General features: G+C 53.0%; 1 protein-coding gene across 2 annotated transcripts in view; it reads right to left on the bottom strand.

Annotated features, from left to right (window-relative positions):
* The window catches only part of MAPKBP1 (mitogen-activated protein kinase binding protein 1), a 91,057-nt gene extending 82,981 nt beyond the window's left edge, over nt 1–8,076 (bottom strand). For both annotated transcript variants that reach the window (XM_061997967.1, XM_061997968.1), the window contains exons 1-2: nt 7,882–8,076; nt 6,757–7,088 (exon numbers count right to left, since the gene is read on the bottom strand). In XM_061997967.1, coding sequence (XP_061853951.1) covers nt 6,757–6,873 — 117 coding nt within the window. In that variant the 5' untranslated portion in view covers nt 6,874–7,088; nt 7,882–8,076. The remainder of the gene's footprint in view (nt 1–6,756; nt 7,089–7,881) is intronic.
* Nucleotides 8,077–18,267: the final 10,191 nt, after the last annotated feature.

Below are 18,267 nucleotides of genomic sequence, written 5' to 3'. Positions count from 1 at the left end.
CTCAGCAGAGCCCACAGGGTTTCAAGGCACAGGGACCAGTCCACATCCAGAGCTGGAAACCAGAGCTGAGAGCGTACTGCAACCCTGCTATGCACATACAGGAGCCCTCAGAAACTCCCAGCTCTGAGGAGGCAGGTACATCAGACACAAACAGAAGCCTGAAGTGACTGAAACAGGGCTTGGTACTAATTACTCAGACCTTTGCTGGGATCACTCAGCACTAAGATCATGACTCCATTCTGCTAAGCACTGTTTGAGCACCATGTAAGCACCACTCCCTGCCCTAAACATGAAGGGACCTTTTAAAAAAGCCAAAGACTAGCTAATACACCGTGTTTGTTTTCCCTTTCACAGAGAAAACTGTACTGAGACTAATCAAGCAACTTATTCCTAAGACCTAGCAAAACTCCTCCCTAAGGAAGGAAAATAGCTACTCAAGCTTGCCAGGCCAACAAAATGCTGACCAGCACTTTCTCAGCTGGAAATGGAGGTTATGCCCTGCAGTTGCTTTCCACTAGCCACAGAGGAGAGTGAAATAACATCCAAGTCATTTCATAGGCACTTGCAGACCCCTGATGGTACAAAAGCAGGTAGCAGTCCAACCTGGCCTGACTCCCAACCATCACTTCAACTGTTTTACCCTCCTGGAATAAAATGAGGTGACATAAGTATCGAGAACATAGCCAGTGAAACAGATGGTATACTTTGGAGAGGTTCTCTTCCCACTGTGTCTGGGGATGCCTTTCTCCACCAGCCCTCCCTGTACCACAGTGAACAACAGCTCTGACGTACTACCTGCAACACCTCTGATCAGCCTGACCTCTGCCATCTTACCATCCCAGCCAGGTCTTTGGCAAAACACTACGTGCTTCACAGCCTGCTTTTGTTGTTCAACGGCCCACAAGCAAAAGGGGGTTGTCAGTCTATATGTGTACGGCTTATCCAGCACAGCAGGGACAGAGTAAAACCTGCTTATGAGTCTCTCCAGCCAGGTTAGCTAAGTCCCACGTGCCTTCTCAGAATCCCCAGCTCAGCTGAAGGAGGTGAAGAACAACATGCAAGGCAAGACCTCAGCAGCTCTAAAAGACCATCCAGGTAAGCACCACATGACCACCCAAGGTAGACAAGAACCATTTAAAACCAGGAGGCGAATGATCTGTTTGTGTTGTTTAGGCTGACTGGACCCCAGCTGTTAGCACATCATCACCCCACACACACATATACACACACCACTGAGATGTCTTCCTGCTATCTTTCACAGCAAAGACAGCACTTTATTTAGGAGTGGATAGAAGGGTGGATCTTTCCAGCAACCTTGTCTCAAGACCAGAAAGAAGGATCTGGGTGGCTCATGGATACAGTTGCAGGCTACAAACACTGAACTGTTATGTGTGTTTATACCCAAAGTACTCCAAGAACAAAAAAGCAACTGATGCTGCAGTCACTCAGCAGAAAAACCTTGGCTTTGATACACCCTCAGGTTTGGCTCCAACTCAGGCCAGGAGAGTTAGCCAGATCACCCCATCTTTCCAGGACAAGGCAGAACATTCACAGAGCAAAGAATAGAATGAGGAAAGCCTGTGTGTGAAATTGTTAACAAACACAGGGTCATCTTGGGCACTGTGTATTTAGGAATGGAGTAGAGAGGAGCAGAGCAGCCCAGCAGGGAAGGATCCAGCCCCTGAGCTATGACACTCACCACACTGAAATGCAGATCTGCCTATGGAAAAGCTAACCAGCCTCTGCTTTAAGGGACACTGTTATAAGCCTGCTCAGAGACAGACATGAAAACCCTTCTATCTCTGGACAGCAGCCCCTAAGCTGTTGGAGCAATTGGGTGTGTTTAGACTGAGCAGTGCAGAGCTGTGAGAGAAATCCCTAGCTATCAGCTTGGGGCCAAGAAACATTTGTGGATGTTGAAGCAGAATAGGCACAGCAACAGAAGGCCAGACCAGGGTTAGATGCATCCTCTCAGCTGTGCCACTGACTGCACCAGTCCAAGAGCTGAGGTACTGAGGGCTGCATCAGACTCCAGTGGAGTGGAGAAGGGGAACAGGGCAATACTGTGCTCAACAGCTCCTCAAAAGCACCATTTTTTATGTAAAAGATCCTTACAAATCCTGCCAAAACAAAAGCTTATATCAGCATCAGACAGGCTTGCTCTCTACCTCACCCACACAGGCTGCTGAGCCCTGCATCCAGCTCCCTGGGAAATGCTGCCCACGAGGAACCCAGCAGGCTCTGCTGCTGCAGGAACCAAGTTGTTCCCAAAGACTTCCAAAGAATCCCACTCTGCAGTAAGCCTCAGCTCCACCTCAAGACATTTAATAAGAGGTGATGATTTTTCAGTGAATCAAACCTGTGTTTTTTGGTTCTGTTCCAGTTCAGGTTCAGCAATTCTCACAGCTGATCCAGTTAAGACCAGTAGCAGTCTAAACTGATTCATGTTGGAAGCTAGAATATTTTCAAACAAAAAGGACTGTGTATTGAAGACAGGAAGCTACAGCCAGCACAGAAACGTAACTCCAGTCTCCTGTGTCCAGGAGAGCTTGTGGCCCCAGCCAAGCCCTGCAGCTTCTCAGGGAAACGAAGAGCTGGAGAACTGCATTGGCATGAGGGGTTTCAGGCTTCCAGGGATCTGCTTCAGTGATGAAGCCAAACCCAGGACAGCTTCCCTCTTAAATCTGTGCCTGCTCACTGGCAGGATGTACAAGTACAGGTAAATGTTTCTGCTGCCCTACCCAGGGAGCTGCCAGAGGCTGGCAGGAAGAATAGGCCAAGCCTGACCAAACGAAGCCTTGTCCCACTACGAGCAACTTAGGGCTCATTTCTAGAACAAAAGCGCTCAAAAAGGTTTTGCAGAGCTACCCAGCTCATCCCAGCCTCATGGAGTGGGAGCTGCATGTGCTTGCGTGACATCTGGAGCAGGGGGAGACCCCAATACAACAGCCCCTGTGCTGAACAACTTCCTGCTGGGGAATGTCAGGGTTTAGTCAAAGCACTCTTTTAAACTGGCAACTTGAAATATTCCTGGCTTATAAAAAAAACATGAGAGATCAAAGAAACAAGCAGCAAATTCCAAATGTGTTTCTTTGACTCACTGATTTGGGGGTTTTAGAGAAAAGCCTGTAGCGAGGTTTTGTAGCAATTTGTTTCTACAGCGACACTCAGGATCAGGTTTGACTGAGGACAGCCACACACACCCCTCCTAAAACAAGCACAGCCACAACTGTTAAAAAGATGGTTATATTTACAAGTGCAGAGCTTCACAATAGAAACAGCCCCTGCAGGAACTCTGCTTGCTCAGGTACAGTGCTTTTGTTAGCTGAGAGATTTGTGTAGCCAAGTTGCAGCGTACTACAGCAACCCTGACAGCTTAGCAGTGGGAGATGGCTCAATCCTCAGCTTCATAGAATCACAGAATGGTAGGGTTGGAAGGGACCTTTAGAGATCATCTAGTCCAACCCCTCTGCAGAAACAGGTTCACCTAGATCACTGTCCTGATAGTGCAGCTCATTCAGGGTGAGAGATGCTGCTTCAAAGGCACTCAGTGCTCAGTTTTTAACTTTGTGTCTCTAGGGGAACCACAAGCACAGTGACCAGATGCATGGCTGGGTTGCTGGTAGGGCTAGCAACCCTTTAAAACCTGAGTGCAGGGCACACAACTTATCTGAGGCAATTTTAGCTTCCAGCCACCACACTGCCACATTACAACCCCAACACGCTGAGCCACCGAGTCACTCTCGGTTTACTCTAGGTCTGCATCGGTTCCACACAAACAACAGAGATCTGGAGAGGACAGAAAAAGTGGGTTCAAGCCACCAGCCTCAGGAGACCAAAAAGAAAGTCTAAACACGGAGCTAGTCAGGCAGCAACAAAAAGCAGGACTCCCACAAAAGTGATTTTCAGAAAGCAGCCACAAAACTGAACACCACACCAAATTTGTCAACAAGCTTCACTTAAACAGCTCCCTTTCATTCCTCTCCTTTCATTTCTTTTTTAAATATCCATGATTATGTATTGGTTCCTTAGTTCTGCTCCTGTAGAGATTTCCTGGAGCTGTATAGTAAAACCACACATTAATTCTAGGCAAGAAATAAGTCCTAATAAAAGTCACAAAACAAGTTCTCTCTTGTACAGCTCCCAAGTAACACACTGCATGTCCTGCACAGCCCTCATGCAAAATATCTCTCCTTACCCACACTCCCCCTTCCAGAGCAATGCACAAACAGGTCTCTGCAGAGCCAGCCTCCCACGTCCAGCCCAGCATTACACAGCTGCCTCACTCAAAGGAGCCAATTTTCACAGGGCTTCTCTTCAGCATGATGACCTGCCCAAGGGGTCTGTTCCTAACCACTGAGACAGTCTGGCAGGCCTCACAGCATCAAAGGGTTGTTTAGGAAAGAGCAAGGGACAACAAGGACACTTTCCCCTGGAGGGGAAAAGATCCCAGCTTATGGAAGCCAAGGAGGTGCCACTGAGGGTGCTTGTCTATCTTAAAACTGAGCAGTTGGTTGCAATAAAAGCCTGAGGGACTCGGAGGAACCATAGGGCTGTTAAGGGCTTGCTCTTCACCTACATCTGCATACAAAGCACAGCATCACTTTTCAGGTATTAATCTAGAGCAACAGCCCTGCTCCATTCTGTGTAATCTGCAGCATCCAGCAGAGATGACCAGTCAAAGCTTCACAGGTCTTTCCATACTTCCATGTGACTAGAGTCACATGCACTTCTTGGAGCAGTCATTTCTCAAAAAAAATCAGAGACAAAGATGCCTGAAAAGCCCTTCCCTGCAGGTCAGCAAAGGCCCCTCAGGAGCAATGTGTACAATGTCCAATTTCAGTCCCATGAGATTTACACTCACACCAAATAGTGGCAGACCGAGAGGATTTGTTTCCTGCTATTTAAGGAAAGAAGAGTTGCTTCTCAGCTTGGAAGGCAGAGGTGCACACACACACACACACACAGAGCAAAGGGTGCATCAGGTACCCAACAGATCTTTGGGTAGGGGTCCACTCTTTTTTTGCCCTGCCCACTCCAGCTGTCTCACTGAAGGCAGGGCCAGAACTCATCTGAGGGAAAATCAGAGCAGAATGCTTTGGGAAACCAACACCAGCACTTAACACCTCATCATGACAAATTGCTTCTACCAGGCAACTCCCAAGCACTTCCTTTGCATCTCACTGATTAAGTGCCCTTACTAATAAAACATACAAAATCCAGCCCTCAATCCCTAATTTGATGGTGTGGAATGAATCTGTGGTATCCCCAGGGGATGAGAAGGTCTTGGCTCACACTGGGAGAAGAGCACAATACAATGGAGCTCTTCCAAATGGCACAGGCAAGAAAAGCAAAACCAAGCAGGGACCTGAGAACACCCCTCCAGGGGTATGCAGCAGCAGGTCCCACACTCTGAAAAGGAGTGTGGAGAACTCATTTCCTGATCACAGAGCTGGAATGTACATGGTGGTACAGGTGGCTTTTGGTTCTTTCAACAGAGGTCTCTGCAGGTTACAGATCAACAAACTGCTCTTCAGCCACAGCTACAAAGCACTGGCAGTCCACAGGCTGCACTAAATCTTGTACATGCACGCACCGAGGTCACACACAAACACCAAGGCCTCTCCTCTAGCCAACTTCAAGGAATTCAAGCAGGTTTTGCTCTTGCTACTCAAGAGAATATCATGTTCCTTGGTATTAAACAGCCATCTCTGACCTGAACCAGAGTTCCAGGAACAAGATTTCGTGCTGGTGACAGGCCGTTTAGGAAAGGTGTCATTTATTTTCCCTGAAGTTTTACACAGAAGAGATACCTTTGAAGTACTGCTGCTTTGAGACAAATTAATGCACTTTGCAGACATGGATTACAAGAAATAAATTAGCAAATCTTCACAAAAAGGGACGGATTAAGCTTTCTGTTCATGGAGAAAGCACTAGACAAAGGCTGGGTAGTTTGCCCAGGGTTACAGGTGAATCAGTGGCAGGGACAGAACAAGGTACCCTGACTCAGAGGCACCTGCTGTCAGCACGAGGCAATGCCACTCAGACCCTGATCTCCCTGCAGTCATCCTCCTCTCCCCGTAACACCAGTGAATTCCCAGTGAGTGACTGTCTGATAGGAATTTTCCACACCAGGTAGAATGGCAGATTGTTCAGGTAGAAGCAATTATACCCCAGACAAGATATCTCCAAAGGAAGGGGGTCTGAGGCATAGAGAAGAGGAACATGGAGGAAAGCACATGCAGGCCTGTGCAGCACAGACTCCACCTGAACAGTCACGTCTGAGACAGGTCTCACATCCTCCAGCTTTCAGACCATCCTACCCTTCCCTACACGCTCACAGAACACTCCTTTGCAGGGCTGAGAGCAATTGCTTACACAGAAGCAAAGGTCTTTGTGTATCCTTAGCTGCTGCTAACGCAGATTAGCAGTTGGAAACATGGAGGAAGAGGCAGCGTTGTATTTCTCCTGTCAGTCACCTGTTACAACTCCACACACAACAGTGTGGGAAATCCCAAGAGCTTTCTGATACAGCCCGACACAACCAAAACAGTGTGTCTCAGAAAAGAGACTCAGGCTTTAGCAGGGACCTGACCCGCAACACAGTAAAGTTCCCAACTAAAAGGCAGACTGCAGTCACATTATCAGCTGCTCTGCATCACTTTGGAGTTAAAGCAGGTCTCCCAAAGCAGTTAGTACAAATGAGACCTCAGGCAACAAAGTTAAAGCACGCCAGCCGCATCGCACTGCACTCACCCTGCTGCCTATGTCCTCTCGCTTGTTCCCAGGCTTGCTTCTCCTCAGCTTAATGGAAGGAGAGCGAAGGAGGTTTTTGATCCGACTTGTTATCGTAGACCCTTCAACCGACATCATCTCCAGGTGCCGAGAGGGTATTCACCCCCCCACACAAACTGTGACCAGGCTGGAGGCAGAGATACCGACGTGCTCAGCTCTGCCTACGCTCCTTCACGCATCTCTCAGCAGTTCTGCTCGGGAGCTCCACTCCTGTTACACTGCAAAGCTATCCACAGAGGCTGGCAGACTTTCCTTTTGCAGATTCCAGGGGATCGAATCAGAGGTAATCTAAACTGAAAGATGCACCCGTGGGTCAATACAACATTCACAATACATTCCAGCTTCATTCTTTGCAAGAAATGCCAAATGCAACAGTTTATGATGACGCTGGCTGCAGCACGCTCAGAGCCTTCTACAAGAATCATTGTCCTTTTAGTATCATTTTCCAGCACGTCTAAACCAACTCCCAGATCCCAAATTTAGACGTTTTACACTTCAGCATAATCTTATGACAGGCAAAATTTCCCAGCCCCTTGCTTTTGCACCATCCATATGCATTCCACCTTAGGCTTCACAGCCTGGGAAGCACAAGGCTGTACTCGGTTATTAAACGCCAAGCTGCAGAAGCACAGTGAGACACGAGGGAGTTTTTAACTCTCACAATTTTAGCTCTGCTTTATGTACACACAAATACATTTAATGGATGATATCTGACAATAACGGCACATTATATTTCACATCCCCGCACCTCCTATTTAAAAAGGGGATCGAGGAGGAACCGTAACTGCTGGCAACGGTTACAGATCCCCGACCGAATCCTTCAGCTCTCCCGAAGCCCCGGCGGTGGCCGGGGGGAAAGAGGGATCCAGGGAAAGCCCGCAGTAAATCATCCTCCCGGCTTCCACGCAAAATGGGGGCGGAGGGGAGAGAGAGCGAGAAAGAGAGAAGGGGGGAGAGAAGCGAGGAGAGAAACGTCCAAGTCAGCACGACCGCTAGCACCCCCCCTCCTCTCCTCGCGGCGGTGGCAGCGCTGAGGGGACCCGCCTCCCCTCGCCAGCCCAACGCGCCGGGTTAAACCTCTCCTACCTGGTGCCCAGGAGCGGCGAGGCCGGCGACAGCGGTGCCCCGCAGAACCTGCCCATGCAGCCGGCCTCCCCCGAGGAGGGGCCGCGGCGCGGGCCGCCCCCCGCGGGCGGGACGGGGGCCGTTCCCTCAGAGGCGGCGGCGGCGGCACTTGAGGGGGCGGCTCCGCAGGCTCAGGCCCTGGCCAGAGGCTGGGGGCCGAGGCCGCCCGCCGAGCCCCGAGCCGGCCCCGGGCAGCCCAGGGCCGAGCGCCCGCCCGCGCCGCTCCCCCCGGCGGCCGCAGCGCCGCCCGCAGCCCCGGGCCGGCCGCCTGCCCGCGCTACGGCGGCCCGCGCGGCTCAAACGGCAGCGCGGAGCTGGCGGGGGGGGGGGGGGCGGAAGGAGACGGGGCTGCTCGTCTTGGCGGAGGGATCCCGGCGCGACCGCAGAGGCGGGAAGGTCACCGCTCCAGCCCAGCGCGCGGGAGAGCGGAGGGACCTGTTCTCCTCACGGCCTTTCCCCACACGCACCGCAGCCTTCCTCACACGGCACCCCCTCACACCGCACTCCCCCTCACACCGCACTCCCCTCACACCGCACTCACCCTCACACCGCACTCACCCTCACACGGCACTCCCTCACACCGCACTCCCCTCACACGGCACTTCCCCTCACACCGCTCTCCCCTCACACCGCTCTCCCCTCACACCGCACTCCCCCTCACACCGCACACCCCTCACACCGCACACCCCTCACACCGCACTCACCCTCACACCGCACACCCCTCACACCGCACACCCCTCACACCGCACTCCCCTCACACCGCACTCACCCTCACACCGCACTCCCCTCACACCGCTCTCCCCTCACACCGCTCTCCCCTCACACCGCACACCCCTCACACCGCACACCCCTCACACCGCACTCACCCTCACACCGCACACCCCTCACACCGCACACCCCTCACACCGCACTCCCCTCACACCGCACTCACCCTCACACCGCACTCCCCTCACACCGCACACCCCTCACACCGCACTCCCCTCACACCGCACTCACCCTCACACCGCACTCCCCTCACACCGCACTCCCCTCACACCGCACACCCCTCACACCGCACTCCCCTCACACCGCACTCACCCTCACACCGCACTCCCCTCACACGGCACTCACCCTCACACGGCACTCCCCCTCACACCGCACTCACCCTCACACCGCGCTCCCCTCACACCGCACTCCCCTCACACCGCACACCCCTCACACCGCACTCCCCTCACACCGCACTCACCCTCACACCGCACTCCCCTCACACGGCACTCACCCTCACACGGCACTCCCCCTCACACCGCACTCACCCTCACACCGCGCTCCCCTCACACCGCGCTCCCCTCACACCGCACTCCCCCTCACACCGCACTCCCCCTCACACCGCACTCACCCTCACACCGCGCTCCCCTCACACCGCACTCCCCCTCACACCGCACTCACCCTCACACCGCACTCCCCTCACACCGCACTCCCCTCACACCGCACACCCCTCACACCGCACTCCCCTCACACCGCACTCCCCCTCACACCGCGCTCCCCTCACACCGCACTCCCCTCACACCGCACTCCCCCTCACACCGCACTCCCCCTCACACCGCACTCACCCTCACACCGCGCTCCCCTCACACCGCACTCCCCCTCACACCGCACTCCCCCTCACACCGCACTCACCCTCACACCGCGCTCCCCTCACACCGCACTCCCCTCACACCGCACACCCCTCACACCGCACTCCCCTCACACCGCACTCACCCTCACACCGCACTCCCCTCACACGGCACTCCCCCTCACACCGCACTCACCCTCACACCGCGCTCCCCTCACACCGCACTCCCCTCACACCGCACTCCCCCTCACACCGCACTCCCCCTCACACCGCACTCACCCTCACACCGCGCTCCCCTCACACCGCACTCCCCCTCACACCGCACTCACCCTCACACCGCACTCCCCTCACACCGCACACCCCTCACACCGCACTCACCCTCACACCGCGCTCCCCTCACACCGCACTCCCCCTCACACCGCACTTCCCCTCACACGGCACTCCCCCTCACACCGCACTCCCCCTCACACGGCACTCCCCCTCACACGGCACTCCCCCTCACACGGCACTCCCCCTCACACCGCACTCACCCTCACACCGCACACCCCTCACACCGCACACCCCTCACACCGCACTCCCCTCACACCGCACTCCCCCTCACACGGCACTCCCCCTCACACCGCACTCCCCCTCACACCGCACTGCCCTCACACGGCACTCATGCTCACACCGCACTCCCCTCACACCGCACACCCCTCACACGGCACTCACCCTCACACGGCACTCACCCTCACACCGCACACCCCTCACACCGCACTCCCCTCACACCGCACACCCCTCACACCGCACTCCCCTCACACCGCACACCCCTCACACCGCACACCCCTCACACCGCACTCCCCTCACACCGCACACCCCTCACACCGCACTCCCCCTCACACCGCACACCCCTCACACGGCACTCACCCTCACACCGCACTCCCCTCACACCGCACTCCCCCTCACACGGCACTCACCCTCACACCGCACTCCCCTCACACCGCACTCCCCTCTCACACCGCACCCTCGCTGTCCCACACGCTGTCCCTGGGGGTGTTGCATTGGCCGGGCTGCTCGTGCACAGGCCAGCCGTTGCTGTCTTGGCGCCACAGCCCGCACCCACAGGAGTCCTCCAGGAGAGCAGCAGGGCAGAGGGGCTGTGGGGCTCCATGGCGCTGCCACACAGCCCTGTGGGACAGCAGGGGGAGAGGGGCTGTGGGGCTCCATGGCGCTGCCACGCAGCCCTGTGGGCCAGCAGGGGGAGAGGGGCTGTGGGGCTCCATGGCGCTGCCACACAGCCCTGTGGGACAGCAGGGGGAGAGGGGTTGTGGGGCTCCATGGTGCTGCCACACAGCCCCGTGGGCCAGCAGGGGGGCAGAGGGACTGTGGCTCCATGGCACTGCCACGCTGGTGGCAGATGGAGCCAGGGGTGTCAGGCTGTGCTCAAGTGCTGTGGGATAGCTGGGTTGGCCTCACCACACACAGCTTTTCTGTGAGAGCCATGGGGTCTCCAGCTGAGCCAGGTGTTACTGGGTGACCATGGGACTCCCACAGCCCCACACTGGTACGTTAGGACCCCGCTGCACAGGTTCCTACCAATGATGAGGTCCTGGAGCTCCCCTCCGTTCTCTCAAGAAAGGAAAATAGTATTTCACAGAGAATGGTAAGGGTTGGGAGGGACGTCTAGAGATCATCCACTACAAGCCCCTGCTAAAGCCCCCATCAGGTGTCATAAGGACACATCCAAGGGGGTTTGGAACCTTCCTGAGAAGGAGCCTCCACATCCTCCCTGGGCAGCCTGGGCCAGGGCTCCCTCACCTCAGCAGTGAAAGAGCTTTTCCTTATGTTTCAATGCAACTTTTTGTGTTCCAGCTTCTGTTCTCCCAGTCCTGTCCTCCAGTAAATACCAAATAACTCAAAATGAAGAGAAATAAACCACTTTTCATCCAGTGGCATGCCTGGAAGCAACTGGCGAACCTGCTCCTCTGTGATGTGCCTCCTGATGTTGCTCTTGCTTATGGTGTCTAACAGCAGCTCTCCCATGGCAGCAGCCAAGCAGGTAATTTAGGGGCTGGTCATTCCCTGCTGCTTCTAGTGAAGGTCAGTCAAGGCACACACGTGTGTCCTGGGATGGTGGGTGTGCTCACCCACCCCCCAATTACTGCTGTTCCTTTCCTTGTGTGCTATTGCCCTCTCAATATTGCTTTCCCTTTTTGTAGGTTGCCCTTACTTCAGGAACAAGGCTTATCTTTTACATGAAGTTCTTGCAGGCCCCACCTCCACAGGGCAGCTCCTTGACTGAGGTCAGTTAATGATAACCAAAGGCAACAGGATTTTCAGCTTCACTCTAGAGGTTGTGAGCTCTTCCTTGAGAAAAAGGGCAATGGACCATGAGTAAATTATATCATTTTCCTTTGACAGCATTTGGTTTTGAATGATGTGTCGTTAAAGCAGTCTTCTGAGGCATGCCATAAAGAGTTAGAGCAGATGCACCAATGCATTGAATACCTAATGCTTAAAAACACGGCAATGAAGTATCTGAAAATGTTTTTCCTCTGTTGTAGAAATCCTCTGTCCTTTTCTATAGAAAAAACATCTTGCAAATATAATCCTGTAATCCCTCTGCAGGGCTCCAAGCAAAAAGGAACATTTCAGAAGTGATTTTAAACAAAATACCATGATAGAGTACGTACAAGAAGACACAAAGCAACGGAGCAGAAGTCAGAGAAACAGCTCTGAGAATGGATTTCATCTTTTCAGACAGCAATGTGCCAGAGCTGACCTGCTCTCCTGGTACTAGAGGGAACTCCACACTGGAAGTTGTGTCAGCCAGCAGGAGCAGTTGAGGCCGGCTCACAAACCAGGTGACTTTGTCAGGGCTCAGCATCACATTCATGGAGATTCGTGGCTTCCAGCCAGCTCAGACAATGTGTTGAACTTAATCACGTGCATCTGCAAAAACAGTAGGGACAGACATTTTGCTTCACACCCTCATTGCCACTTCCCTGAGCAGCTCTCAGGCCAAGTGCAGAGCAGAGAACACAGTTCTCCCACAAACTCTGAAACCCCATGGAAGAAGAGTATTCAGTCTTCTCTGAGAGCTGTCTACTCTTCTACCCCCAAAGCACCCTGGCTTTGCTTTCCAGTTAGACTCAACGCTATCATTTTAGCCTCACGGGATGTTGATTCAGCAGGGTCATAACACCTTTTTCCACCTGTTGACTTGTTGTTAGTGAACAGCAGGCGCTCAGAGCAGGAGAGAGGGTGGAGGAGGAAAGATAAACAGCTTTGGTCTAGTCCAGAATAAAATAACTATATAAGAAACTAGAAGGGTAAAAGGACCAGAGAAGAAAAACAGCTACCATGCAGGACATGGAAGGCATTCCATTGTTTCTCCAGCCATGAAAATGACTGGAAGCTTACTAATTATCTTACTATTAACCTCTTAATTAGATATGAGTTTACCCCAGCAAAATGGATTCTTCACAGGAAACACAAAAGCCTCCAATGTACAGCACGTTACGTGGCAGAACCCAACCAGAGTTAGTTGGTTTTGGCTGCTGGTACCTGGCTTGAATGCCAGCCAGCAGTTACATGGGCTCTTTTCTTCCTGTGTTCCCATGGAAAGGTCACATGGACATCTCTGGTTCCTGATGCACCTAGGGAGAGCACACTTATATCACACAGCCCAGCTGGGCTTTAAAGGAAAATATAGCCTGATGACTGTCATTCAGCTGGCTGCCAGGCAATTGTGCTGATAAACCACAGGGAGTAGCAACAAGAGGTGTACTACAGACAACCCAGCTGAAGAGAGGAAGATGCTGCTTAGGAAAGGTTTGTATCCACCACGGATGGGTAATTTCTGCAGCGAGGCTGAAGGTGCACAGATGTGCTTGCAAATCCCCAGCACCGCTACGCTCCTTTTTTTCCCGAGTTGGAAGAATGTGACCTAAACTGAAGGCAAAAAAAATCCAAATCCATTCAAACTTTGGCTCTGCTGTTATACCAGGTGAAGTGGTTCAATCATGTCCCACTCCTGGATTTCAAGGGATCCACAAAATCCATGTCCTCATTTCAAACCTCTTTTTTACCACACTGTATGTGTCCACCCGCTCCCCCAGGCCACGCTCTGACTCACCTGAGGCCTGTCAGCACCCCGTGTGCAGCCAGCTATGCTGCCCAGCCTGCTGGGAAGTGGCCCAGGTGACTGATAAAAATACACCTGGACCAGCTGATTTAAGCCTTGAGGAATGGCTTTGAGGGACCTCAGGAAGCACGTGCTGTGAGCCAGCCTCACGAGAGCCTCGTCAGAACCGCAGCAACAGCTACTGCTGCAGCCCTCTGTGGGAGCTGTTATCCTGGCTAGCTGAGGCCTGGCTCACACTCATGTGCCCTGGCCACCTTGGGAAGGGAGGGAAATGATGCTACAACCCTGCTAAATACAGCAGGACCTGTCTGTGAGGTTCATTTTTCAGGGGCAGAGGATCAGAACGCCATGCAGTAAGTGCTGAATGTAAGGGTGTTGTGCTGCGTGTTGCCTACACGGAGGCTGTGAGAGAGGACATCCAGCAAGTACTGAGGCCCTGGCTGGGCCCTGTGAACCCCTCACCATCACAGCTTTGGCTGGTCAGATACCATCAGATGTTCTTTCAGATTAGATCTGAGTCTCATCTGATTTACACCCAGGGCCAAAGGGTTTGACAGCCTCACAAGCCCACGGTGGGACTGCAGGTGTGCATGAATTCTTTGTTTCAGAGAGCAGTTGTCTGGGACCTTAGATGTGTGTAGAGACACGAAGAGCAGCGTGCAGAGAGGACAGGGCTGCCTCTCCCTGTCTGGCCAGGAGCCAGGGCTGGCAGGCACACAGGCTGGGTGCTGGATACAGAGGTCCCTACTTGCAAGGGGAATCCAGAGCTGAAAACCACATGATAAGAAAGCATCTGACTGAGCTGGTACTTAAATAAAGGATGTCAAATCCTCCTTCCCTTTTGTAGGAGTTATTTGTGCTCTATTGTCCTCCCTAATTCCTGCTCTCTGCAAACCTGAAGCACAAGATGAATTTACCATTGAACTCTGCCAAAGGTTTCTCTTAGTCTTCGGCCCATCAACACTTTGCAGTGAGTGGAGGTGTGGACACCTTACGCACACCAGCCCATTGGCACTGGGTTTAGCGGGGTTGGGAAAGGTAGTGCAGAGCAGCAACCTTTCACAAGCATCATAAAAGGGCTCACTCAGCAGAGATTGGAAGCTGCTGCCTCACTGCTGGAGGATCACCCAAGGGCCTGTTTCCCGGAGAAAGGTTGGGCTGGGTGAGGTGAGGTGGGGTCAGGTTAGCTTAGAGGGAGCTCCTTACCATTACAGACACAGGAAGGAATCACAAGCTATGTTCTAAAGCATGTGTCTAGGCAGCTGATGTCCTTCACTTGCCACTGACTCCAGGCCTGTTGTGCATGGGAAGCAGGGAGCTGCTACTCTCCAGGCCTGCCCTGAGGCTCGGGGAGGAGAGCTCAGGGCTTCCAGCAGGGCTGAACCTCACAGGGGAGGGATGGCTCTGCATGGCCCTGCTGATGCCCCCCTGAGCCTGTACAGACAGCTCTCAGCACACAGGCTGGCACCTGCCCAGGGACCCCAAAGGAGAGAAGCACTGCAAACCCTGCTCCTGCTGAGCTGTGCCTTCCCCACAGCCTGCTGCCTCCCCTCCCTCCCTCCCTTCCTGGCAGTATGTAGGTCACTGCTGACACTGTTTTCCTCCCAGCCTCATCTGCTCCTGAGTTGCCACTTTGTTTGCAATTAGCCCATACTTTTGTAATTGACCTAAATAAGCCTGTTTGTTTCTTTCTCCTTCATCCCATGCCTCATGTTTCCAGAGAGCAGTAATTAAGGAGGACAATGCAGCACTAATATCTTCTGCAAGCTCAAAGCAGGCAGTGCCCTGGCCAGAGTCAGTCTTGCTCTTGGGGATCCTCAGCAGTGTCAAGCAGAACTCAGCAGCTTTGGGTTTTGCCATGAGAAGATGACATGACAGATCTTTAAGCTTCAGTAAGCTGTATGGCTCTCTGGCCTCCAGAGAATCACACAATCCCAAGGGTTGGAAGGGACCTCAAAAGCTCACCCAGTGCAACCCCCCTGCCAGAGCAGCACCACCTAGAGCAGGGCACACAGCAACTCATCCAGCTGGGGTTGGAATGTCTCCAGAGAAAGAGACTCCACAACCCATCTGGGCAGCCCCAGCCAGTGCTCCCTCACCTCACACTGAAGAAGTCGGTACCTTTAATTCTGTTAACAGTAGGAAAATAAAAGAACTACAGTAAAACTGAATGCAAGCAGGCAAAAATGAAAGTGCCTCTGATAATGAGTGATGGCCAAGCATCCCATTGCAAGCCCTGAAATCTACCTGTTGGTAGCAGCTGCTGCTTGCTCTGTCCCCTGCAACCGCACTCAGCAAGTTGGTCATGTGTTAAGTCTCCTGTCCAGCCACAACCCTGCCCTCCCTGTTACAGCTCAGTCATAAATGCTGGAAAATCAAATGCAATGGAGCATGCAAGTTACCTCTCTCTCTCTTTCTCTCATGTTGCTGAGCAACACTCAGCTGGACAGGTTTCAAGCACTGCCTTTTGCCTCAGTTTCCCCATCTGTTCTTATGAAGTCCTGCCCGGAGGGTGACACCTCATGAAGGTTCCCTTTACTCAGCTCTGCCTTTTGCCTTTCACATCCTTGCAAAACAAAAAGTAAACATCAAAACAAAACCTTGCCAAGAGGGGTTTTCCAAACCTGCCCAGATGTTCTGCTGGGGGGCCAGCTCTCCATCCCCCTCCTGGGCTCCATCTGGCCTCAGCACGGAGCTCCCCAGGGTGTTACAGAGCCCAGAGGAAAGGGCTCAGCACCACAGTGCCCCTGAGTGTCAAGCTCCAGCCTCTCACCTCAGACACACTGAGATGAAGCACAGGAGCTGAGATGAAGCACAGGAGCTGAGATGCCAACTACATTTCATGCCGTTTGGAAACCAAATGGCAAAAGTGCTGTCACTGCTTCTCTTTGGGGGGGTTTGGCTGGTACCCTGTGCAGCCCTACCTAGGAGCACGTGGCTCAGGTTGGTCCCTTTGCTTGTGTTTGGTTCCATAGAGAGACCTCCCTGAGAGGGCTTTGATAGGCGACTGAGGCAAAACACATCTCTGTCTCAGAGACTCTGGCCTGGAAGCAGAAAGGCAGCACGGAGACAGGCACAAACAGAGCTGTGGCACTTGGCTGTGGAGCTGGGGTTTTCCAAGAAGCCTGAATTTGGTACTCAGCTCCAGCTGTGTTTCCTTGGGAAGTGAGGCAACGGATCACCATAAACCCCTTTAAAAATCCCCATCAGCTCAGCCCCTGGCTCCCTGACACAGACTGCAGGAGCCAGGTTTCCCCCTTCCTCTGTAACGTACCTGGGCTGGCAAAATTCACCACGCAGGATGAAACTTGACCTTCCCACTACCCATGGCAACCATAACTCAGTTACACAGGACAAACCTTGGTGTGAGTTGCCCCGAGGACATGGTATACTAAACATGATACAAGCAGAAGATGAGTGAAACACAAAACTCAAGAAACAATCCTGTCACAAGAGAGTTGGCAAGTGGGTGCCCTTCAGGACAAGGACACGGGCGGCTGCACACACTCTCCCTTTTCTTTAGGCCAATGCACTTTACACAGATGACAACAACCAAACAGGGAGAACTGGGATTAACAGCAACAGTCATGTGCTGGTGAGTCCATCTGAAAAGCAGTCAAGATCCACACACTCATCTGGATGGATGTGTTTGTTCCTGTGGCTAATGTACAAATACTGTCCTGACTTCCCTAAAGCAATGCCAGTGTGGGCAGGAAACTAGTGTCAGATGCAACAGAACACAGCCAATTGGGCACCTAGCAAGATGACTGAGCAAAAGAAAGGGAAATCTAAAAGCAGAGCCAGCTTTTAAGTCGGTGGGAGAAACTGTTTGGGTGTCGTGGTGATGAGCATGGCCCCAGAAAGCTCAGCAGGTAAAAGAGAAAGCAAGGAGGGAGCAGCGAGGGCTGTGCTGCCACGTTCATGAGCAGTGAAGCGAGGTGCAACAGCCCTGCAGAGAGAGACACCAGAGCAAAAGGGAAATTCCTCTTTTAGGTAGACTCCAGGTGGTGAGAAGTAGAGAGCAGAGTGAACAAATGTCACAGATGCAGCAAACCCAAAACATTCTTCCCATAACTGCAATTAGGAAGGCTGGAAGCAACAGCCTAGAGATGTTGCCTGGGGAAGTGGCACCATCCTCCATCCCTTGAGGTTCAAGTCCTAGCTGGAGAGAGCTCTCAGCAACGTGGTTTGATGTCATGCCCTGAGGAGGGAGCTGGACTCCAGCTCCCCACAGCTCCCTTCCCAGAGGAATGCTCCTACGATGCTACCAGTGCCTACAACAATTCCTGACATTGCCATGGCAACCAACTGGGTTTATGCTGCTGTTGCAGCTTCCTGCAAAGAGCAAGAGTGCATGCTTCAAAAACCAGCCCCCAGCAGACTCCCAGCACCAGCCTCAGCCGAGCTGGACTGCCAACCTGGTGAAGGAATTAATAGGTGATCAGCTTGTTACACAGCTCATTTCTGCTTCTATTCCAATTTCTTTTTAAGATAGTGGGAAGAAAATTACATGCAGTCTTGCAAAACGAAGATAATTACATCCTTCCCCCTTGGGGAGACAACCAAAACAGCTTCAGGGGAAAGCAGCCAGTGAGCAGCCCGGGCTGGCTGCATGTGGCTCGGCACAGCC

This window comes from Colius striatus, chromosome 6 (genome assembly GCF_028858725.1).
Source record: "Colius striatus isolate bColStr4 chromosome 6, bColStr4.1.hap1, whole genome shotgun sequence".
Classification (NCBI taxonomy): Eukaryota; Metazoa; Chordata; class Aves; order Coliiformes; family Coliidae; genus Colius; species Colius striatus.
The sequence above is the reverse complement of the archived record's forward strand: the minus strand, read 5'-3'. Positions and strand labels throughout refer to the sequence as shown.